General features: G+C 46.3%; 1 protein-coding gene across 1 annotated transcript in view; it reads left to right on the plus strand.

Moving 5' to 3' along the window:
• Positions 1 to 207: 207 nt before the first annotated feature.
• LOC134344602 (repressor of RNA polymerase III transcription MAF1 homolog) overlaps positions 208 to 25549 on the plus strand; it is a 58375-nt gene continuing 33033 nt past the window's right edge. The window contains exons 1-2 of the mRNA XM_063044691.1: positions 208 to 587; positions 17417 to 17559. Coding sequence (XP_062900761.1) covers positions 17477 to 17559 — 83 coding nt within the window. The 5' untranslated portion in view covers positions 208 to 587; positions 17417 to 17476. The remainder of the gene's footprint in view (positions 588 to 17416; positions 17560 to 25549) is intronic.

Here is a 25549-nt window from a genome sequence, read left to right on the forward strand (position 1 = left end):
TATATTAAGAAGTAAAGGGTGAGAATTGGTTTGTTCCATGTCAATCCACTAGACGTCACAATCCATCTTGACCGACAACTGTGAGAATCAATTAACGACTGGATTTTCTGGCCTCGTTGTTGACTGACGGCAATTTGATCCAGTCATGGAAGACTATAAAGGCAAGCCCGTCTAGGAATGGTCAATAAAAGGGATGGGCGTGTACTTCGCCGCTTTGTGTTTAAAGGCGGCGACGGTTGGGCGGGAGTGGCGGCCGCTGGGTTTTTTGGACGTTAATTGTCGGCCGGCAGGAAATCGGTTAAAGGGGCGAGTCGGGTGTTTAGGATCAGGCGGCGGCGGCGGCGACGACAGCAGCAGTAGACGGGCCGATGTGCGTGGGAAGGCGGGCGGTGATGGTGCCCCGGGCCGCTCCGCGACTCCGCTCGCTTGGCTCACACCCGCGGCCTTCCTCCAGCCCGAGAGCGGCGGGCTCACTCCCGGCACACGGCGCTTGGCGGCGGCCCGCCTTAGCCTGAGGGCAGCCCGCTACCGGATAAGGGAGGAGAAGGACGAGGCCCGAGCGGCCTCGGGCGTCGCAGCCCCTGCAGGTAGGCGTGGGCCCAATGCCCCGGGCTAGGAGTCGGTGCCCTGGCGGGGGGGCTGGTGGACCACGCTTGGCCTTTACCTCGAGCCCGGGGTCCAGTGGGATCCGTAACCTGCCATGGCTGCTGTTAAATACAACCACCGCCACTGGGTGGGGGGGGGGATTGTGTTGCCGGGACACGGGACGGTGATGTCCATCACCTGGCAGGGCTGCAGACACGGGGGGGGGGGGTCTCTGGCAGGTTGTTCATGGGCAGTCAGCTGTGTCCCTGGTGACGGGGGTGGGGTTGATAAAGTGTCCCTGGTGAAAAGGTGGGGGGAGTGTGTCCCTGGGATGGGGGGGGTGGGGTTGATGGACAGTGTCCCTGGGATGGGGGTGGTGGTGGTGTTGATGGACAGTGTCCCTGGTGAAAAGGGGGGGGGGTTGTTGATGGACAGTGTCCGTGGGATGGGGGGTGGGGTTGATGGACAGTGTCCCTGGTGAAAAGGTGGTGGGGGGAGTGTGTCCCTGGGATGGGGGTGGTGGTGGTGTTGATGGACAGTGTCCCTGGTGAAAAGGGGGGGGGGGTTGTTGATGAACAGTGTGCAGTGTCCCTGGTGACGGGGGTGGGGTTGATGGACAGTGTCCCTGGTGAAAAGGGGGGGGGGTTGTTGATGGACAGTGTGCAGTGTCCCTGGTGACGGGGGTGGGGTTGATGGACAGTGTCCCTGGTGAAAAGGGGGGGGTTGTTGATGGACAGTGTGCAGTGTCCCTGGTGATGGGGGTGAGGTTGATGGACAGTGTCCCTGGTGAAAAGGGGGGGGTGTTGATGGACAGTGTGCAGTGTCTGTGATGATGGTGGTGGTGGGGGGGGTTGTGCAGCACTGCTAGGATACAGTGCAGTTTTTCATTTCATGTTGCATTTTGAAGTTTTCCGGGATGCTGGGGAGGCCAGTGCCCATTATGGAGCCAGCCGAGTTTGCAGCTTCCTCGGAGAGCTACTGTTAAATCCAGCTGCGGACACCTCTGCTCCCTGGCCATATCGCTGGCAAACTGGGACTGGAACTGAAGGAATCTCGTATGTGGTCACTTGTGATCTACTTTGGAAATAAGTTTACTTTGACTTTGGGAAGTCATTCCATCACAGGCCATACAACTGTGTACTCTGCAGATGCACACGGTCTGCTAAGGAAGGCAACTGTCGAACATGGATGCTGACCAGAGACTTGGGGTTGGAGCCCTGATGTCTGTGAGTCTGGGTTTGAGACTAGGGCCAAGGGCTGGTAGCCTGTTCTGGTGCAGGGTCAACTCAGTAGATGCAGGAGTGTTCAATTCCCATTGTCAAAGTATGTATTCCACATACAACCTTGAGGTTCGTCATCTTGCAGTCAACTGTAAATCAAAGGAACTCGGTAGAGGCCAATAAAATACCCAGAACATAAAGGCGGTCAAACATCCAATGTGCAAAAAAAGAACAAATTGTGAAAAGATTTTAAAAAAGTAAGTGGTGGACTTGTTGCTATGGGGACAAATGCATTTGTTCCTCTTGCGGTTCTTAAGTTTAGGGTCAAGTAAATGGTTATCTGTCGTATCTGACAAGGTCAATGTGCAGGAGGGGCTTTAAAATGGAAAAGCCATTGCACTGGGAAAATTCCACTCTCTTGAGCTCGAAGTCTGGGCTCAGTGGTACGAGTAGTTGGCACAAACTGGGGCCTTGGTCGGTTGCAGTGGATAACCATGACGTCTTCTGTTGTGCCCTTCGCTCCCCATGCAGTTTTGCAGAGCCACCTTCCTGGCTGTTGGATCTCATTGTAGATCTCATCCGCCCAGTCTGCCAGAGCTGACTTCACATGCTGAGACAGGCATGTCCCAATCTCACCAGGGTATGGGGCACGTCAGCTACCCTCACCCACTTTAGTCCGACTGTCAAAGTGGCGTACTCGGACGCGGCCACTGACACAGGCAAACAGCTACTTGGAACCACAGTTGACAGCTGAGTGTCCAGTGGGGCTCAAAGGGGAGTGAGCTGTCCTGGAATGGACGCAACAAGCCCCTTCACCGAAGGTGCGAACCCTCCCTGGAGACTACACGGGGTCAATTAAATAGGTGTTGCTGTCCTTGCTATAGGAATAAGTGCAGGTGTTCCCACTCTGTGGTTAATTGGACCTCAGCAACGTTAGTGTACTGTAATATTTATGGGCAATACGTGGGTCTAAAGTCCTTGCTGTCAAGGGCAGTGTAATCAGATCTATAACAGTGTTGTGGCGTGAGTGAGAATGGAAGCTGGGGTAATGTTTCCTGTTGGGTTGTCTGCAGGCATGTTTATTAACAGCTGGGTTATAGACTTTAATGGGTTAGTGTGAATACTCGGATCAAGGGGGATGGTAACTTCTCCCGGTATCACTTGCTGGTGTTAATAGAGTTTAAAATGAACACTTACCTGCAGGGAAAGTCCTGTAGTGTGTGTTATTACTGAACAGTAATACCAAGCGGGGTAGTGAATTGATAATGATGCATTGATGGAAATTGGTGATAGTTATCGTTGAATATGCATTAGGCCTTTGGGGCTGGAGCAGGTTCTGTAACGATACCTGTGGTGGATCTTCTGTGCAAGTTGTGCCGGTTGGTAGAAAGGCAATCACCTAACTCAAGTATAATGTTCTCCCTTGGGGTTGTTCCGTTAATGGAGAATGCCTGTTGTGTAACTTGGGGAGGCTGATTCACGGGCAGGCATCACACAGACTTTGACAGACTGGGGTCAGGGTCCAGTGGCATAGAGTGAAAGACTGGGGACTTCCTCTGCCTTCACTGCTGTTGTGATGTGTTACCGTCTTCCATCAGCTCCAATGTTGAGGTCTTGGTTGGATCACTGTTCGTCTGGGACCCCCTACCCCCTGACCTGACCGCCATGGGTGACCCTACCAGGAGCTAAGCTGCGATAGCATTACTCATGTGATCTCAGCAACTAGCATCTCTCCACCAAGGTGGTGATTCTCGGAGAAGTTTTTTACCAGAGTCTACGTTGCAGTGCTTGAAAATAAATATTCAGTGTGTGGTGAAGTGTTGATCTGTGGTGTTTCAGAGCCAGTGCTGGAAAGTGGGATGTGGTGGGATCTCTCTACCAACTGTCACATGAGGGAAGGATGGAATTCAAGCCTCAAGTTTGTCAGTTCTGCAGCTCACGAGTGTGTGAAGGAGAATGAAATGATTGTTGCTCCGATGCAGTTTAAAAAAAATGCAACAAGCGTAAAGAACACAATAAAAAAAACATAGTAAATGATTGAAATCCCCTGCAATTATGAAGAGACTTGTTTTGTAGGGAATGATGGTACTGTACAGCTCTGTTTCTTGGCATTAGTGCTGGGGGGGGGTGGGGTGTTGAAGATAGCAGTGGAACTCAACAGTAAATTCCGAGCAGGCACCACTGTTACAAGCTTTCTGAACTGTACAAGAAGTTCTTGAGTTTATGGAAGGGCATATCTCCCTCTGATGCCCATCTGCTACTGGGGCAGAGGTTGCCGACAGCAGCTTGCCAGTCCTGTGTCCTGGGCCAGTTTGGTGGTGGTCCTGATAGAAGATTGAAAGGCCCTGTGGCTTCCATGGACTTTCCGCTCTTTTGAGCTTCTCTTGATGTTTCTGTAGCTCTGGGTTTTTACAGGATGGGGTAGCTAGCCCCATGGCCAACCCTCCTCCTTTTGTAGCCGGGCTTGGGACTGTCCTTGGTGGAGTTGGAGGAGTATGTCACTGCAACCATTCTTTAAAGGGAGCTGTCGCCAAATGACGGAGGTGACAGAACTGGGTGTGATCATTTGTAGAAAAAAGCATTTACACTTGTTGTTTTAATATTGGAGGTGTAGAAGTGGGTATGTACTGTACATTGGTTAAAAGGGAAGCTTTAGGAAGTGCTGTGGTCATACTGCTGCTGCTGCAAGCAGTACTGGAATTGATCAGGGAGGGAATGTCCCACGTAGTGTTTGTCTGACTGAAGAAATCTAACTTCCTGCAGCGAGAATGGGGTTTGAAATGGAGTGGTGTTTTATACTGAATACAAATGACTTTCAAAGTCAAAGCATTTTGACAATGAACTATTTTTTTGCCCAATATACCCACCCTGCTTATAAATGAGGTTATCAATGATTTGGAATAATCATCCATTAATTACCACCAAGGTCTTGTAGCCACTGCATTCTGACTTTTTTACCATGAATGCAAAAAGCACCAAAACCTGGGCCTCTATCTCCCTCTGCAACTGGATCCTTGACTTCCACACTGGGAGTCCATTCAGATCAGAAATAACATCTCACTGACAGTCAACTCTTCAAGGCTGTGAGCTTAGCTCATTGCTCAACACCATGGCTGTGTGGCTAGGCACAATTTAAATGTCATCAGTAAATTTGCCGATGATGCATCTATTGTTTACAGAATTTCAGGCGGCGGTGAGGTGGAGTACGGGAGTGAGATGGATCAGAATTTCAGGCGGCGGTGAGGTGGTGTACGGGAGTGAGATAGATCGGAATTTCAGGCGGCGGTGAGGTGGTGTACGGGAGTGAGATGGATCGGAATCTCAGGCGACGGTGAGGTGGAGTACGGGAGTGAGATGGATCGGAATTTCAGGCGGCGGTGAGGTGGAGTACGGGAGTGAGATGGATCGGAATTTCAGGCGGCGGTGAGGTGGAGTACGGGAGTGAGATGGATCAGAATTTCAGGCGGCGGAGAGTTGGTGTACAGGAGTGAGATGGATCGGAATTTCAGGCGGCGGTGAGGTGGTGTACGGGAGTGAGATGGATCGGAATTGCAGGCGGCGGTGAGGTGGAGTACGGGAGTGAGATGGATCGGAATTTCAGGCGGCGGTGAGGTGGAGTACGGGAGTGAGATAGATCGGAATTTCAGGCGGCGGTGAGGTGGTGTACGGGAGTGAGATGGATCGGAATTTCAGGCGGCAGTGAGGTGGAGTACAGGAGTGAGATGGATCGGAATTTCAGGCGGCGGTGAGGTGGTGTACGGGAGTGAGATGGATCGGAATTTCAGGCGGTGGTGAGGTGGTGTACGGGAGTGAGATAGATCGGAATTTCAGGCGGCTGTGAGGTGGAGTACGGGAGTGAGATGGATCGGAATTTCTGGCGGCGGTGAGGTGGAGTACGGGAGTGAGATGGATCGGAATTTCAGGCGGCGGTGAGGTGGTGTACGGGAGTGAGATGGATCGGAATTTCAGGCGGCGGTGAGGTGGAGTACGGGAGTGAGATAGATCGGAATTTCAGGCGGCGGTGAGGTGGAGTACGGGAGTGAGATGGATCGGAATTTCAGGCGGCGGTGAGGTGGAGTACGGGAGTGAGATGGATCGGAATTTCAGGCGACGGTGAGGTGGTGTACGGGAGTGAGATGGATCGGAATTTCAGGCGGCGGTGAGGTGGTGTACGGGAGTGAGATGGATCGGAATTTCAGGCGGCGGTGAGGTGGAGTACGGGAGTGAGATGGATCGGAATTTCAGGCGGCGGTGAGGTGGTGTACGGGAGTGAGATGGATCGGAATTTCAGGCGGCGGTGAGGTGGAGTACGGGAGTGAGATGGATCGGAATTTCAGGCGACGGTGAGGTGGAGTACGGGAGTGAGATGGATCGGAATTTCAGGCGGCGGTGAGGTGGAGTACGGGAGTGAGATGGATCGGAATTTCAGGCGGCGGTGAGGTGGTGTACGGGAGTGAGATGGATCGGAATTTCAGGCGGCGGTGAGGTGGAGTACGGGAGTGAGATGGATCGGAATTTCAGGCGGCGGTGAGGTGGAGTACGGGAGTGAGATGGATCGGAATTTCAGGCGGCGGTGAGTTGGAGTACGGGAATGAGATGGATCGGAATTTCAGGCGGCGGTGAGGTGGAGTACGGGAGTGAGATGGATCGTAATTTCAGGCGGCGGTGAGGTGGAGTACGGGAGTGAGATGGATCGGAATTTCAGGCAGCGGTGAGGTGGAGTACGGGAGTGAGATGGATCGGAATTTCAGGCGGCGGTGAGGTGTACGGGAGTGAGATAGATCAGAATTTCAGGCGGCTGTGAGGTGGAGTACGGGAGTGAGATAGATCGGAATTTCAGGCGGCGGTGAGGTGGTGTACGGGAGTGAGATAGATCGGAATTTCAGGCGGCGGTGAGGTGTACGGGAGTGAGATAGATCAGAATTTCAGGCGGCTGTGAGGTGGAGTACGGGAGTGAGATAGATCAGAATTTCAGGCGGCTGTGAGGTGGAGTACGGGAGTGAGATAGATCGGAATTTCAGGCGGCGGTGAGGTGGAGTACGGGAGTGAGATGGATCGGAATTTCAGGCGGCGGTGAGGTGGAGTACGGGAGTGAGATAGATCAGAATTTCAGGCGGCTGTGAGGTGGAGTACGGGAGTGAGATAGATCATGGGTTGAGTGGTGTCGCAGCAACAAGTTTGCACTCAGTGTTGGTAAGACCAAGGAACTGATTGTAGACTTTAGGATGGTCAAGTCGAGGGGACATGCCAGTCCTCCGTGAGGGATCAGCAGTGGAAAGGGTGAGCTGTTTCAGTTTCCTGGGTGTCAACATCTCTGAGGATCTATCCTGAGCTCACATATTGATGCAATTACAAAGAAGGCATGACAGTGGCTAGATATCATTAGGAGTTTGAGAGAGTTGGAATGTCACCAAAGACACCATCAAATTTCTACAGATGTACCACGGAGAGCATTCTAACTGGTTGCATCACCACCTGGTATGGAAGGGCCACTGCACAGAATTGGAAAAGGCTGCAGAAATTTGTAAACCGTTAGCTTTATTATGAGCATGAGCCTCCCCAGCAATGAGGACATCTTAAAAAAGGTGATGCCTCAAAAAAGCTTCATCCATCATTAAGGATCCCCATCGCCCAGGACAGGCGCTCTTCTCATTGCTATCTCAGGGAGGAGATACAGGAGCCTGAAGGCACACACTCCGCAATTCAGGAACCCATGCACACTACCTCACTTGTTTTTTTATATATACATATATTAGTTTTGCACTATTGTTAATCTAATTATTTAATATGTATGTACTTTGATCTCTTCTTTCTATATTGTCAGGTATTGCATTGAACTGCTGCTAAGTTAACAAATTTTATGGCACATGCTGGTGATAATAAAGCTAAATATGATTCTGGTTTTTAACAGATTTCAGATTCAAGTTTATCACGTGCATTAACGCATACAGTGAGGCACATCATTTGTGTTAACAACCAGCACCCATGGATGTGCTGGGGGCAGCCTGCAAGTGTTGTCATACATTCCAGTGGCAATATAAAATGCCCACAGTGTTCAACACCACGAGGAGCAACAACATGGTGAGACAAGACAACACCAAATCAGACCCCTTTCCCACCCCCTCTGAAACACAGGCCTTTAATCCCAGGGCAGGCCCCCTCTTGGTCTCCAGTACTTGTCCCTAGAATCTCAATCTTGCAGGCATCGTCCCTCCATCGGGCTTCTAACCTCCAGTCTTTGCCCTGCACGCTTCCACTGATACTGCTTACTCCTTGGAAGGTATCAGGCCCTGATGGTATATCTGGTAAGGCACTGAAAACCTGTGTCACTAACTGGGAGGACTATTTAAGGACGTCGTCAATCTCTCATTGCTGAATTCAGAGGTTCCCACCTGCCTCAAAAGGACAACCATGTCATTGCCCCAGGAGAGCAGGGTAAGCTGTCTCAACTTCATCAACTGTGATGAACTGTGAATCAACTCCTGTCTAAGCTTGGATCTGCTGCAATTTGCCTATCACTACAATACGTCTACAGTGGATGCAATCTCACTGGCTCTCCACTCTGCCTTGGGTCCCCTGGACAACAGCAATACCTGTCAGGGTTCAGTTTATTGTGCCTTTACAAATGCATTGCCTGTGATGGCAGTGCCTTCCCCAAAGTACGTAGGTTACCTTATACCTGTACTGCCTTGAGATTCATTTTCTTCCAACCCCAGTTTGTCGACGACATGGCCAGAGACTCCTGGTGAGTCTGAGCTACATTCCAGTCAAAGTAGATGTGCAGTCACTGAATCAGTTTACCATACTGCTTCAAGTGAAGGTGGAAACCCAAAGGATTAAATGCTGTTAGATTTGAAGACCCTTGATGCTGTTACTTAATGTGAATATTTAACCTGCAATTTTTACTTGCTATTCAATTAAAATTCAGCTGAGAATGAAATTGGACAGTGCAAATAGCCTTGTGGGTGAAGCTTGTGTCCTTGATGATGGAGCGAGAAGGTGCTCTGTCACCAGGGTAACAGCTGCAGATCATTTTGTACATGTTGCATGTGGAGGAAATGAATATTTCAGTATGGTGGATAAGGCTGCTCTGTGCTGGGTGGTACTGAGCTGTTCATTGGGACTGTGCTTGACCAGGACATTCCAAGACATTCCTGATGTGTCTTGTAGCTGCTGAAGAGGCTTGGAAATGCCAAAGATGAATCAATGCCTACAGCAGTATTGTACAGTACTGTAGTCTGACTATTGCTGCAGTAGTCAGTTTTGAGCTTGCTGCTTGTCTTTGTGCTGGATTTCGATTCAAATTAACAACTGACACTTGTATTCTGAGCCTCAAGTGTTCACTAACTTTTTGTCACTTAAAATCTACAACCACTTCCTTATTCAGCCTTTTCCATCAGCTGACCCGATTTCTCCAGTACGTGAGATAACTGCTACAAGCGTAAACACTGACCAGTCTCTAGTTACTAGAGATGTTCTTGCACCTTTGAGGAATTGAATTGACTTTACTTCTTACATCCTTCACATACATGAGTAAAAATCTTTACGTTGTGTCTCTATCTCAATGTGCAATTTATAATTTATAATAAATAGAACAGTCAATGTAATATAGAGTACACTCAAATCATGTGAGTTAATCAGTCTGATGGCCTGGTGGAAGATGATGTCCCGGAGCCTGTCAGTCCTGGCTTTTATGCTGCGGTACTGTTTCCTGGATGGTAGCAGCTGGAATAGATTGTGGTTGGGATGGCTTGGGTCCCCAAACAATAACGAGGTGGCCTACAAGGAAGAAGTCATCTCTCTGACACGGTGATGTCAAGAAAACAAGCTTTCCCTCAATGTCACAAAAACAAAGGAGCTGGTTGTGGATTACTGGAGGAATGGAGACGGGCTAACTCCTATTGACATCAATGGATCTGGGCCAATGGACCATTTTCCATTTATTTGTCTGTAATTGGTCCAACCCTACCTGCAGTTTTCAGTTTTCGTGTTGGTTTGGGAAGTTGGATTCTACTGCCTTCGAATTCTCATCTTGCCAGCTCCCCTCTCACTATTTATCAGGATTCTTGACGAAGACACTATTATTTTAGTAATGCAATGCTGAGCAGGCCTTTCGAGCCAGAGCCACGCCACTCAGCAACCCACCTATTTAACTCTAGCCTGATCACAGGACAATTTACAATGACCATTTAACTTGCCCAGTTCCTCTTTGGACTGTGGGAGGAAATCAAGGCACTGGGGAAAACCCCTGCATTCCACAGGGAGGATGTACAGATCTCTTCCAGGATGGCACTGGAATTGAACTCCAAACTCTGGCTGTAATGGTGTGTGTGATAGTAGTAGGGTGCACAGCAGGGAGTGAGGGAGGACTGAGCTTAACTGTTTACACCAGTGCCTAGAAACTGTTTGTCAGATGGGTAAGGCAGATCTTTGGGCATGGATTAATACATCTGGGGTGTATCTGTTGTAGGAACATGGCTGAGGGAGGGACAAGATGGTGGCAATTTGGGGGCAAGGCCAATTTAGGTGGTATTACACAGGATCTGTCAGGTATTGGTTGGAGGAGTTTGAAGAGTGATGTTTAGCAGGTGGGAGCCATTTAAAAGTGGGAGTACAAGAATTCAGGGACAGCATGTTCCTGTTAGTGAAAGTGAAGGCCAGGGCCCACAAGAATAGAGTGCTCTGGATTACAGAGGCACTAGCCTGTCAGGTATAGGCAGCTAGGATTGTGACTCCACTTGGAGTAAGGGGGTAAAAGGGGACGCTTGAAAAATTAGGAGGGCAAAAAACGAATGTGAAATAGCTTTTGCAAATATGATACGGGAGGTCCCAAGCATAAGTGCATCGGGATAAGAGTAAGTACATTGAAAATAAGTATCCTTTTCTGACATGAAGCCATTGGTCCTTGATAAATGGCTGTTTCTTTACTGTCATGAAAGACATTGTGAGGGAATTTAGAAACTGAAGTTTTAAAGGTGGACAAATCTCCAGTGCCTGGGAGTCACAAAGCTCAGAAACAGGTCCTTTGGCCCAACCTGTCCATGCTGACTGTTGCCCAGTGAGCTAGTCCCTTCTGAGTGCAGACTAGACACTGAGGGACCCCTTGCAGAACTATTGTTATCCTCTGGCCATGGGTGAGGTGCTGGGTGACTGGCTGTTAAGAAAGGCTGGGGGTAAACCTAGGAGCTCCAGGCTGGTGAGTTCATGCTGGTAAGTTACTGGAGGGCAGTCAAAGACGAGATGTACTTTGGAAGAGCAAAGTCTGATTGGAGCTGGTCAGTATGGCTTTATACATGGGAGACAGTGTCTCTAGTTTGGTTGAGTTTGTCCAGAGAAGTGACCAATATGTTCCAGTATAATTATCATTCAACCATAGCTGAATGAACATGATGAACCATGTGCTGTGTTGTATGACGTGGGTGATCATTGTCTTTCTATCTCCATAAGACAAAGGAGTGGAATGAGGCCATTCAGCCTACTGAAACTGCTCTGCCATTCCATCATGGCTGATCCCAGATCCCAATCAATTCCATACACCTGCCTTCTCACCATGTCCTTTGATGCCCTGACCAATCAAGAAACTATCAACTTCTGCTTTAAATATGCCCGTGGACTTGGCCTGTACTGCAGTCTGTGGCAGGGTATCCACAGATTCATTACTCTCTCTGGCTAATAAAATCCTCCTTATCTCTGTTCTAAAGGGCCCCTCAATTGATGACATCCCCCCCCCCGCATTCTTTTAAATTCCAGTGAGTACAGGCCCAAAGCTGCCAAATGCTCCTCAGATGTTAACCCCTTCATTCCCGAAATAGTCCTCATGAACCTACTCTGGACCCTCTCCAATGTCAACACATCCTTTGAGATATGAAGCCCAAAACTGTTGACAGTACTCCAAGTGTGGCCTGACTAGTGTCTTATAAAGGCTCAGCATTATCTCTTTGCTTTTATATTCTATTCCCCTTGAAATAAATGCCAGCATTGCATTTGCCACCTTTACTACGGACTTGACCTGTAAATTAAGCTTCTGGAAGTCTTGCATGAGAACTCCTAAGTCCCTCTGCACCTCTGTTTGAACCACCTTCCCCAGTTAGATAATAGTCCACACTACTGTTCCTTTTACCAAAATGCATTCCCATATGTTTTCCCAACACTATCCCATCTGCCATTTTTTTTTGCCCAGTCTTCCAGTTTGTCCAAGTCCTGTTGAATTACATTGCTTCCTCAGCAGTACCTACCCCTCCACCTATCTTTGTATCATCCACAAACTTTGCCAGAAAGACATCAATTCCGTTATTTAAATGATAATTTTTGTTTTGGCAGATGTTTCTAAAGAAGTGGTTTACCACTGCATTCTGGGCAGTGTTTTCACAAGACAAGTGGTCCCAGCCATTATCAATACACTTCAGAGATTGTCTGGTGTTAGTGGGTGTATCAGCTGCTCCCATGGCTTCATGTGACCCTGGTCAGTGCGCTAGGCCAGTGCCACACCTTGTCCGAGGGTGACCTGCAGGCTAGGGTAGGGAAGGAGTGCCTTACTTCTCCATTTCCATTCTGCCCTCATTGAATATGAATGAGTGAATATAGCCAAGTGAAAGAGCATTCCTCTTAGGCCAAGGTGTGAAACACATTACCAACAGCACATATGGTGAACATAGAAAACATGCAGTCACAAAAACATAATGTAGCCCAAGTCCCTGAATGGCATGGCTTGCAGAATGATGGTGCATAGGATGCTGGCTTGGCCCAATTTGTTCTTCCTCAGAGGGCAGTGCTGTGGAAAACCTTCAAAGCTAGACCGTTTTGGTGTTGATTGGAATTTATGAAATTGTACTGGGATTGTAAATGTGCCTGTGTTCAGTTTGACACCTGCAGCTATTGTTGCTGCTCATGATCAGTACCTCGGCACAGCTTTGGTTCTTGAGGAGAATGCGGAATGCTGGAGGATTTTGGCAGGTCAGGCAGCATTTATGAAATGAGTAAACAGTCAGTGTTTTGAGGGAAGACACTTCAGGACTGGAAAGTAAGGGGGAAGACAGAATAAAACGGTGGGGGGGGGGGAAGGAAGCAGGACGGGTTGGAATGGGAGCTCCTAACCTCTGGGAACCATGGACCCCTCAATTAATGGTAGAGGTCCATAGCATAAAGGTTGGGACCCTGCTCCAGAAGGTGATGTGTGAAGCTGGGTGGGATAAGGGAGGTGATAGATGCAAAAAGAAAAGGGTTGAAGGAGGAGAAATCTGATAGGAGAGTGGACCATTGGAGAAAGGGAAGGAGGGGCATTGGAGGAGGTGATTGGCAGGTGAGAAGAGGCCAGAATGCTGAATTTGTAAAATTTTTTTTAAAAGTCGTTTATTGTCATTAACTGTATACATGTATACTGTCAAACAAGACTAATTTTCTCCACACCAGGGTGTAAAGCACTATAGTACACATAAAACATTAAGGTTTGTCCATCGTCATCGATGAAGACTTTGACACTCAACCCAGCATGGATGGAAAGCGTGCCTGGGAGCAGTCCGACTGGATTCGAGCTTGGGAACCTTTGCTCCGGAGTCCGGCGCTGATGTCACTGTGCCACCAGCCGGGATATGATGGTGCCGAAACTAGCGCATGATTTGGATTTAAGTGAGGGAGAGTTGCGCAGCGTCAGCCTCACTCTCTTCCCAATTCCCATCTGGATCCAGTGGCAAGACAAGAGTTGAGACAGCTGGAGATGGGACTGGGCATAGTGGATGACCAGGACATCTTCTGTGTCTTGTCATGCTCTACGCGTTACACGACGCTTGCAGAGACCGCCTTCGTGACCGTTGGACCTTCCATTGGTCTCATCCGCTCATAAAACAAAACTTGTGAAAGGATGAAATCTACAGATGGATTACACAGAAGTTGTTTTTTTTAAAAAAAAAAGGCATAAATTAAATATTGTAAGGTACAGAACAGATTAACCAGTGACACTTCAAATGCGATGCAGCAGGGAGTTCAGAAGTCTAATGGCCTGGGGGAAGAAACTGTTCCCCATCCTGACTGTTCTTGTTTTTATGCATCAGTCTCCTGCTGATGGTAGAAAGTCAAAGAGGATGCTGGATGGATGGGTGGAATAATTGATAATACCAAGGCCTTGTGTACACAGCGCTCCTGATTAATATCCCTGGTGGATGGTAGGGAGACCCCTGTGCTCCTCTCAGCTGTTCTCACAGGCCTTTCCGTCCGATACGTGACTGCTCCCAACCCAGATGGAGATGCAGCTTGTCAGAACGCTCTTAATGGAGCTCCTGCAGAATGCAGGCGGGGGAGCATCGCGTGCCTCAGTCTCCTTGGCAAGTGGAGGCGCTGCTGTGCCTTGATCGGGGGTGATATTAAGGGACCAGGTGAGGTTTGTCCTGGTTGTGTGCGGTCTTTCATCGATTCTATTGTGTTTCTTTGTACTTGCTGTGAATGCCTGCAAGAAAATGAATCTCCCGTTTGTACATGATGACATAAATGGACTTTGATAATAAATTTACTTTAAACTTTTTGGACTTTTGAACCTGTTAATCTTACTTGACCAAGTGTGGGGGTGGGGGAGGCATTTGTGCTAAACCCTTACTAAAGGTCCACCTAGACCACTGAGCCTAATTAGGGAAAATTCATTGAGTGGGTGTTTCAGAGTGAAGTGAGAATAACTGGCATATGAATTTGACAACAGCCAGAAACAACTTTGTGCTGGACAAGGTCAGTAACCAGGGGAAAGATTACATTTTTAATTCAAAACTGAGATCTGTTTTGCCACTGACAGCTGGAGGATTCTCCCACGGCTGTTTAATCTTTCATGGCAGTCAGGGCTGTGAGGGAGGGGCAGTGACAGTGGGGGTGGGGTTTATATCTTGTCTCCTCACCTTCACCAGTGGTGGAGGTGCTGCCTCTGTAAATGTAACTTCGCTAGATCAAATAACGACAGCACAAAAAGATCGTTACTTATCTTTTCACCCGTTTGTTTCTTCGAGCTCAGCCGGCGAGTGAATTTGGACCCAACATCAGGGAGAGAATCTTTCTCATCTCCCCGGCGGTTCTACAAGTTCACTGCCTGATGTCAGAATTGTCAGAAGTTATAAGGCCACCGATAGAAAAGAACAATCAATTTGATCACCATTCCGGCCAAGTCAATGGACTATTGATACAAAAGTACAATCACTCCAGCCACCTTAATTAAAGAAAGGAATGTCCTACCTGGTTTGCTGCAGCCACAACTTGATTACAAAGATAAGAACATCCGTCAAATTTATGCTTTAATTAAGAAAGGAATGTTCTGTCTAATATCCATCAGGTACTGCTTTTTGTCAAAAGCCCAGAGATATCTTATGTGGATCTGGGTGAAGTTTAACCCTTATCTTGCTCCAAAGAAAGCAGCTGTGAGACTTTATTCAAACATACTGCAATCACAGACATAGTCAGTACTGAATCCATTGTTTACAGGATTCTTGAGAATCCCCCATTCCCTTAAACTTTATCACCTCTATAGATCTGGTTTCTAGGTTCAGTTTAGTGGCGGTTAAAAATAAATAAATAAATTCAGGTGTACTGAGAAAGTTTAGATTAGATAAAGATTAGCTTCATTTGTCTCACACAGTCAAAATGTATGGTGAAATGTGTCAATGATTAACAGTGTGGGGATGTTTATGATAGATGCATTATGGAGTAGGCTCTTCCATCCCTTCAAACAGCAATCCCCAGTTTAGCCCCAAACCAACTCATGGGGCAAATTATAACGACTAATTACCCTACCCGGTATGTCTTTGGACTGTGGGAGGAAACCAGAGCACCTGGGGAAACCCACACATTCCACAGGGAGGATTTGGAGGATGCTGGAACTGAACTCTGAACTTTGATCCCTTGAATAGCGCTGTGCTAAACGCTATGCCACTGTGGCACCCTCAGATGTATTGGGGACAGTCTGAGGATGAGCTGGGGGCAGCGTACAAGTGTTGCCAAGCTTCCAGCACCAACATAGTATGGCCACAACTTATTAATCTGTCTCTGGAGTGTGGGAGGAACCCAGAGGAAACCCATGCAGATTTGGTGAGAATGTACAAACTCCTTATAGAACCATAATTGTTGATTACTGGTACTGTACAGTGTTATGTTAACATGCTTTGTACATGAATGGTCAAAATACAAAAATAACACAAGAAATAGGAGCTAGGCCATCTGGCCTGTCGATTAAAGTAGAGATAAATTTGTACACTGACCCTTATTGCAAAGAATTTGGAATAGAATTGTAGGCAATTTGTATTTGCCATGAAAACCTCAGTACTGTAGTGTAGCATTCATGCTGATTTCTACAAAGGAACTAAGTCTTGTCGGTACTTATTAATGAGGAAGTGTTTCAACATTGAGTTGATGAGGGTGGTGAAGCTTTCTACTGGCTGGAGTCTGACAAGGTGACATTGGGCATGTGATTTCCCTTTTAGGATTGGAATGAGATCTTGTTGGTGTTCTCATCACTAGGACTCCACATAGCATGAGTATATTCATCTAAACATTTAATGTTTTCTAGTCTAAATAAATTGATGTTTGGGTAGTAAATTCAGACTGAAGCAGGGGACCATTGAGGTCCTGTGGTTGAGCATTTGAGATTTTGTAACTTATGATTTCTAGCTTGAATGTGAACATTTTGCAGAACTGCCTCTGTTATAGCAAAGATTACAATGAGTCCAGCAGGAGCCTGTCTTTACAACTGCTCTTCAGTCCACTCACTTATCCCCTCCAGCAAGTACAGCATTACCCATCAAATGTAGACCAGTACAGCACAAGAGAAGGCCCTTTGGCCCACAATATTGTGCTGAACCAGTTAGTAATCAAATACACAAACTAAACCCTTCTGCCTACACAATGTCCATATCCTTCCTTTTTCCCTCAGTTCATGTGTGCATCTGAAGGTCTCCAGTCCCTAATGTTTCTGCCTGTACCACCACCCCAGGTAGGGAGGTAGGTGTGTCCCTGCCCTTCATTTCTTTGGAAATTGCCCCCCCCCCACCCAGCTCAAAGTACATGTCCTCTGGTTTTACATGGTGTCTGTCTATTCCAGGGGTGGACAACCTTTTACATTCCATGCGTCAATTTTTTCACGCACGAGTTCAGATGCGATTTTTTTTTCCCAAGCACAAGTTCTATATCAACATTTTTAGAAGAATTGAATGGGGGTACAAGAGTTGTATGGTGCATCTGAACTCACGAGTGAAAAAATATTGATGCATGGAATGTAAAACCCCTGGTCTATTCTATCTGCCTCTTTATCTTATCTCCCCTCAGCATCTGCCGCTCTAGAGAAAACGACCCAAGTTTGTCCAATCTCTAAGCCAGACAGCATCCTGGTAAACCTCTTCTGCACCCTCTCCAATGTCTCAATCCTTCCTGTAATGGAGTGACCAGAACTGTATGCAAAATTCTGGATGTGGCTTATAGTTTTATAAACCTGCAACATAACTTCCTGACTTTTGAACTCGATGCCCAGACTATTAAAGGCAAGTATGCCATATGAATACACTGAGTGTATTCAAGTGCTGTGCGTAGAGTTTGCCTTGGAGATTTTGGTAAATTTTAAAATACATTTTTCTCCTCTGTTTTGGTTACAGTTTTGCTATCTTGAGTTCCTGGTTCAGAGACCGTAGCTGGATTGAGTCAAGTCTTCTGCAATGAAGCTGTTGGAAAATTCAAGTTTTGAGGCTATTAGCTCTCAGCTTACCATAGAGACTGGCGATTCTCGCATCATCGGGCGGTGAGTATTGTACATCACTGTCTGGTTAATCAATATGGATGTTAAAAGTTCTGAAGTTATTGATTGACTTGGAAGACAGGATAGTGACAGGGTATGATTCACAATGTCAAACTCAAAATCATGGCAGTTCTATTTGTTAACTTGAATTAACTTTTTTAGTAAGATTGTGAAATTTGTTTTGCAGCAGCAGTATATTGAAGTATATAATATAATTTTTAAAGTACATTTATAGTAATTTATAAATCATCATTATGTAGTGCAAAAAAAGTTAGTGCTCACGGTCTGTTCAAAAATCTGGCAGAGGGGAAGAAGCTGTTCCTAAAACATTGAGTGTTGGTCTTCAGTGTATCTCATTGGTGGTAGCGCTCTCTTGGCAATTAGCTTGATCACCACAGTTGCTCAGAACAAATAATTTCTAGAATAAGGGAGAAGCCAGTCAAAGTAACCATTCCAAAAATTACAAGCCAAGGGCCTGAAAATGGGATTAGCACAGATGGTGCCTCTGGGTTGGGATGGGTACAATAGGCTGAATAGTCTGTTATAAACTGTGACTCCAAATAAAGATATTGAAACATACAGTGAAATGTGTCATTTGCTTCAAATGAAATCAGTGAGGATTGCACTGGGCAGTGTCTCCACACTTCCAGCAGGCGCACAACTTACCAACTCTAGCCAGTATATCTTTGGGATGTTGGGGGGTTGGGGGGGGTGCAGAGGAGAACTGGAGCATCCAGAAGAAACCCACTCAGTCACGGGGAGAGTATACAAACCCCTTCGAGACAGTGACAGGAACTGAATCCTGGGTAGTGAACTCTGCCGCTGTAATAGTGTTAGGCTAACAGCTACACTACCATGCTTCCCAGCCACCTTGGAGATGAGTCTATAAGCTAAGTATACTTTATAGAGGTTTTGAGATGTGTGATATCAGATTGATTTTTTCCATCTGCATTTCACTGCAGTTAACTCTATTCCTTTATGTAATTGACTGATTGTCCTGAATCTGCCTCCGCAGCACTCTTGGGTAGAACCTTTTAAAATCCCTTTGCTCTAGGTAAAAAAAATTGTTCAGCTGTCTGGAATAGCCATGCTGATATTTGTGGCTAACGTTTAGTTCTCGAAAGAGTGACCTCCTCAATGCAAAATTAAATGGCCTGTGGCCAATACGGTAGCATAGCAGTTAGCACAGTGCTTTATTGTACCAGCTGTAAGATCGGGGTTCAGTTCCCACCTCTGCCTATTAGGAGATTGTATGTTGGTTTCTTCTGGGTGCACTGGCTTCCTCCCACATTCGAGAGACGACAGGTTAGGAATAGTGAAGTTGTAGATATGCTATGATGCCAAAAGCGTGGTAGCACTTGCAGGCTGCTCGACATAATCCTTGCAGTGTAAGAACAATGCATTTCACTGTTTTGATGTACGTGTAACAAGGATAATCTTTAGCTAATCCTCAGTTTTCCACATTACATAGTACCTGCTATGTTCTAGTCCATTAGCTTAACCTGCCCATACTGTCTGTAGTCTCCTTTTGCTCTTTGTAGCCCATTCCTTAAGACCATAGCCATAGGAGCAGAATTAGGCCATTTGGCTGATCATATTTCACTCCACCATTCCATCATGACTGATTTATTAACCCTGTCAACCCCATTCTCCTTTATTCTCCCTCTAGCCTTTGACACCCTTGCTAATCAAGAACCTGTCAACCTTCACTTTAAATATACTCTTGACTTGTTGAATGTGGCTATGAATTCCATAGGTTCACTATCCTCTAGCTAAAAAAAAAAACTCATCTGTTTCAATGTATGTCCCTCTGTTCTGGGGGGTGTCCTCTGGTCCTAGACTCCCCCACTATAGGAAACATCCTCTCCACATCCACTTTATCAAGGCTTTCCAATATGTTTCAATAAGGTCCCTTTGCATTCTTTAAAAAAACTCAGACGAATACAGGCCTAGAGCCATCAAGCACTGCTAACACATTAACCCTTTCATTCCTGGAATCATTGTCTTGACCCTCTACTGATGTATCATAAAGTAGATGCATCACACTTTGGTGTGGCAGCTGTTCTACCATGATCTCAAGAGACTTCAGAGAGTTGTGGAGCACACTGCAGAAGCCAGGCTCCCTACCATAGACTCTGCCTACACTTCTCACTGCCTTGGTAAAGCAGCCAACAAAGTCAAAGACTGCACCCACCCCAGATGTTGGGCAGAAGATGTAAAATCCTGAAAGTGCATATCACCAGGATTGAGGGCAGCTTGTATCCTGCTGTTGTAGGGCAATTGAATGGCTCTTTCATGATGGTGGGCCCTTGACCTCGCATCCTGCCTCTTATGGCCTTGCACTGTGCATGCCTGCACTTGCTGTTATTTCAGCAGTGCATCAAGGTAGCAGTGGTAAAGTAAGTCTTGATAGGTTCTTGATCAGTCAGGGTGTCAAATATTACTAGGAGAGGACATGAGACTGGAGTTGAGAGCATAATAAATCAGCCACAATGGAATGGTGGAGCAGACTTGATGGGCTGAATGGCCTAAATCTGCTCCTAGGCCTTGTGATAATATAGATCTGTATGAACAGCATGGGGGGAAAAAGTTTTTTGGTATTCCTCAGTGGAGGTCCTCCGTTGGTTGGGGTTGGCCATGGATGTTGTGTCCTAGTTGCCTACGGGATATGCAGGGCAGTACAATGCGGAGAGCAAGTTGTTCATCGTGCAGCGGGTCTCGTTGGACAGAGGCACTGCACCACCAAAGTGGACAGCTGGGACACAATGTCCACAGTTGACCTTGACCAACAGAAGGTCAATAAAAAAATGTGAATTTTGTGCATTGAAAGGCATTTTTCACAATACTAATCTGATCCAAATCAGGTTTATCACTGACATGGTGTACATTGTGAAATTTGTTTTTACAGCAGCAGTATAGTGCGAGACATAAAAATTACTAAATTGCAACAAGAATATAAAATTGTAAAATAGTGACATGCACACAATGCTGGAGGAACTCAGCAGACCAGGCAACAGCTATGGAAAAAGAGTACAGTCGACATTTTGGGCTGAGGTAGTGTTCATAGGTTCATAAATTAGTAGAATTAACTTGTTAATAACCAGGATGTTGCCTGGACTGGAGAGTTGGGGTGAGGTGATGGAGGAGACTGACCCTTTGTGAAGGTTTATAACTGAGGGGCGTAGATGGGATCTAATCTTTTTTAGGGTAGAAATTTATTTAGAGCAGGGTTCCCCAACCTGGGATCCAAAGAATGATCTGTTAATAGAAGGGGTCCATGACATAAAGGTTGGGAACCCCTGACTTGGAGTTACAGTGCAGAGCCGGTCTTCTGGCCCTTCAAGTGGTGCCTCCCAGCAGCCCACTGTTCAACCCGAGCCAAATCACGGGACAATTTACAGTGACCAGTTAACCCATTAAGTGTGTGCCTTTGGAATGTGGAGGAAACCCATGCAAGAAGGAGGTACAAAATCCTTACAGATGACGTTGGAATTGAACTCTATACTCCGGCGCACCGAGCTGTTAGAGCACTATGCTACTGTGGCATCCAGTCTTTTTCCTAGGTCCTGAATGAAAGGCACAAGTTTGGGGTGAGGGGAGAAATTTCAAGGGCCCTCTCTTTGACTCTGAGATCAGGGGTTATATTTTTCAGTGAATAATTGGAACAGACGAGACGTGGACACAAGACAGATTTACAACTTTTAAAAGGGATTTGGACAGGTACTTGGATAGGATGGGCATTGAGGGCTGTGGAGATAATTCAGGCATTGCGTGGGCAGGGTAAGCTAGAGACCTGTTTATTGGATTTGATTCTAAAAGATGAGTATGTCCATTTTTGAGGAAAAAGCTTTTCTTTTGGCTCTTGAGCAGAAAGCCAGCTTCCTGTATTTCTACCCTTGGTTTTGTGCTGTGTGCTGTTTCCAATGTAGTGTTGTGGGTGTCAACGTAACTGACATATTGAAGGGCTATAAACAGTGCTGGTGTTTGATGTGGTTTGTATTTCAGTGTTAGTAGAAAGGAAGCCTGCTTCCTTCTCTTGTGGTTTCTATATGATCTATAAAGTCTCATTTAATTGTGACTCTCTGTCTTCCCATTGTATCTTGCTACACTCAGTAAGTACAGGAGTGGAATTCTGTGGTCTTCTGCTGCTGTAGCCCATCTTCTTCAAGTTGTCACCTTCCTGTCAGCTTGAACCAGTCTGGGCCATTTTCCACTGACCACTCATCAACAAGGCATTTTCATTCACAGAAGCGCCATTCACTGGACCTTTTTTTGTTCTTCCCACACCATACTCGGTAAATTCTAGAGACTGGTTTCTTGGGGTTTTTGAGCACAGCAGATTCTGAGATATTTAAACCACCTCGTCTGGCACCAACACTCATTCCATGGTCAAAGTCACTTAGATTGCATTTCTCTCCTATTCTGATGTTTGTTCTGAGCAACAGCTGAACCTCTTTGCAATGTCTGTTCTTATGCATTGAGTTGCTGCCACATGATTGGCTGATGAGATATTTGCATTAACAAGCAGGTGTATCTAATAATAGTGGTTACTGAGTATATATATTCCCATTTTTACTGGGTGTGATGGCAGAGTTAGAGGAGCTACCCAAAATGGAAGCCTTCCCGGTGCTGCCACTAACTCCATTGTTTCTGTGCTCCAACCTCCATCTACCTTTCAGTACTCATCCTTGTTCATTGAATGTTTCTTTTTAGTTTCTTTGGTAAAAGGGTTTCAATTCAGATTTATCACATGTACATCAAAATATACAGTGAAATGCATTATTTGCATTAATAATACTTCTCCAAGGATCGTCACCTTGTTGTGGTGGAGAGGCTTGTGGGTTCATGAGAGTGATGCTGTCTGGAGCTTGGCTCCTGGTAGGGTCACCCATGGTGGTAAAGGCAAGGGGGAGGTTCTAGCCGGAGTGATCCAACCAAGGCCTCAACAGTGAAGCTGGCAGAACATGATGACGCATCACATTAGCAAAGGTAGGGTGCAGGTTCTTTCCAGTGAAGACTGGAGACCCTTCCCAGAGAAGAGTTCCCAGTTGTCTTCCATTCCACGTCACTAGACCCTGACCCCGATTTGTCAAGGATCACACAGTGGCTTCCCATGTGTCAGCCTCCCCACATTAAACTAATTCACGCACAGGCCTTCTCCATTAAGGGAATCCACACTGCCATCCCAGATTAAGTCCCATGGTGATCAGCAAGTGGCAAAGGGGGCAGGATTGTGCCAGACTAAATGGATTCTGGATCAGAGTTCTTGAAGACCCACCAGCAGACAACCCCTTCCTCGAGTCAAATGATTACATTACCACTACATGCATAGCAGCCAACACCTAGGGATGTGCTGGGGCCGCCCATACGATGGTTCCATTTCTCTTTGAGTAGCTCTTTCTGATTGCTCTGAAACACTGTTCTGAAGTCGATTTTCATCATCCTTTCCAGTCATGATCTCCCCGCCACCGAGCATCGAGCTTTCTTTATTTAGAGATACAGTGCGGAACAGGCCCTTGCGGCCCAACAAGTGCGCTACCTTGTGACCCACCTGATTACTAATTTGCAATGATCAATTAACCTACGGACCGTTGTCTTTGGAATGTGGGAGGAAGCTTCTGTGGTTCACAGGGAGTATGTACAAACTCCTTACAGATGACGATAGAATTGAACCCTGAGCTGTGATAGTGTCGCACTAACAGCTACATGACCGTAGTGCCCCAAGTTGTATCTACAAGATGTTCTTTATTCTCGAAAAATGTATTTTAATTCTAATAATTGGCAGACAAGAGACTAACAGTGATTTTTTTTCTGAAAGTCGCCATGACTGAATAACTTGATGCTTACTTTCAACCGGGTTAATAATTACTCCTAATTGCTATTCTGACAGCTATCAAACATTAAATCTAACTTGCTAATGTGAAGAGATTTAACTTTAAGGTGTTTAGAGGAAAGTGTCGGAGAGATATCAGAGGTAGGTTTTTGGAATAGTGGTGGAACATGTTGCCTGGGGTGGTGGTGCGGGCGGATACGTTGGAGATATTTAAGAAGCTCTTAATCAGGCACATGCTTGCTTAAGCCCATCACCCCTACTGTGGCATCGGCTACCAAAAGCATCTCACCAGGGTCCTCTGTCCTGGGCCAGTCTTTCAGATTGTCCCTAGGTGTAGCCTGTCATACGTCTTCAGATCAGGGTTTTATATCATGAAATTTGTTATGTGGCAGTGGAACATTATAATGCATAATAATGAAAACTGTAATTTGCAATAACAAGTGTGTATATTAAAAGGATAAATAAATAAGTTGGACAAAGGGTGGGGGGAGTAGTGAGGTAGTGTTCGTGGTTTCGCTGTCCATTCAAAAATCTGGTGGTGGAGGGGAAGAAGCTGTTCCTGAATTGAGTGTGTGTGCCTTCAGGTTCCTGTACTGTACCACCACCTGTATGGGAAGCAACGAGAAAAGGGCAGGTCCTGAGTGATGGTGTTCCTTAACGATGAATGCATGCCATCTTTCTCAAGCATTGCTCCTTGAAAATGTCCTGAGGCTAGTGCTCATGATGGAGCTGGCTACGTTACAACTTTCTGCAGCTTGTTTTGATCCTGTGCAGTGGCCTCTCCTGCATCCCATACCAGATGGTGATGCAGTCAGTTAGAATGGTCTTCCCTCTCCCCGGGATGAAGTCTTTGGAGTTTGTTCATGTTCAACCCTCTTTATGCAGCTGGTCGTGGTGAAGTTGACAGGCACATGGTGGGCTATGTGGGAGGGACGTGTTAGATTGAACATTACAGTGCTAAACTTTGAACTACTCCAAGTACAATATTCTAAACTGGTTCTTTCAGAAAGAAGTCAGTATCTGGTCATAGTGAAACTGAAGGCAAATACAGAGAATTGAGTAGCTCTGTCATTACACGGAATCTCATGCCAGCTCCAATCACAAAATCAGCAACATCTTGCATTTTCCTTGATTCTTCTAGCATGCATGAATCTATCGAGAAATTGGCAGCCCTTCTAATGTGCTTCCTTCCAATTTCTTCATCCGTTCTGACTACTTGTTCATTTCTAACTTGAACAGTTTGGCTTGTCAAAGTTCTAATTTGGTATCAAAATGTATACACCATATACAGCCTTGAGCTTCACTTCTTGCAGGCAGCCAGAAAACAAAGAAGCATTAGAAATCCCTAAAAGCACAAGACCGCCACACATCCAATATGCAAAAGAGTATTTATTTATCTATTGCATAAATAGTGAAACATGTGGAACATGAACTGCAAAGTCCTGAAGGTGAGTTCACAGTCGCAGAGCCTGAAACAATGCTGCAACTGGGGATGGCCTGCATGTGAAAAGGCATCAGTCCTTCCACTGTTTTATAAATGTCATGCTCTCTACACTTTGATCAGCTTCTCAATTTTCCTGAAGTATTACAAATTAAACACGAGATTCTGCAGATGCTGGAAAGCTGGAGCAGGATGAGGGGTCTCGGCCGGAAAAATCAACTGTTTATTCATTTACATAGATGCAGAGCTCCTCCAGCATTTTGTTACAAATTCAAAGTTAAAAGTGAATTTATTATCAAAAGTTCACATGTCACCATGTACAGCCTTGCATAGGGTGAGTGAAAATAAATGAAACTTGTTTGGAATGCCTGTGTCTAGAATCCTTGCTTTTATGAGTTATAAACCAGTAGAGCATGTTAACTGAAGGGAATGTTTTGATCAGCTAAACTAGTGAATCACAAACACAAAATACTCTGCAGATGCTGGGGTCAAAGCAACACTCACAACACGCTGGAGGAACTCAGCAGGTCGGGCAGCATCCGTGGAAAAGATCAGTCAACGTTTTGAGCCGAGACCCTTTGTCAGGACTGTAGAGGGAAGGGACAGAGGCCCTATAAAGAAGGTGGGGGGAGGGTGGGAAGGAGAAGGCTGGTAGGTTCCAGGTGAAAAACCAGTCAGGGGAAAGATAAAGGGGTGGGGGAGGGGAGGCAGGGAGGTGA

Source organism: Mobula hypostoma, chromosome 3, assembly GCF_963921235.1.
Source record: "Mobula hypostoma chromosome 3, sMobHyp1.1, whole genome shotgun sequence".
Lineage (NCBI taxonomy): Eukaryota > Metazoa > Chordata > Chondrichthyes > Myliobatiformes > Myliobatidae > Mobula > Mobula hypostoma.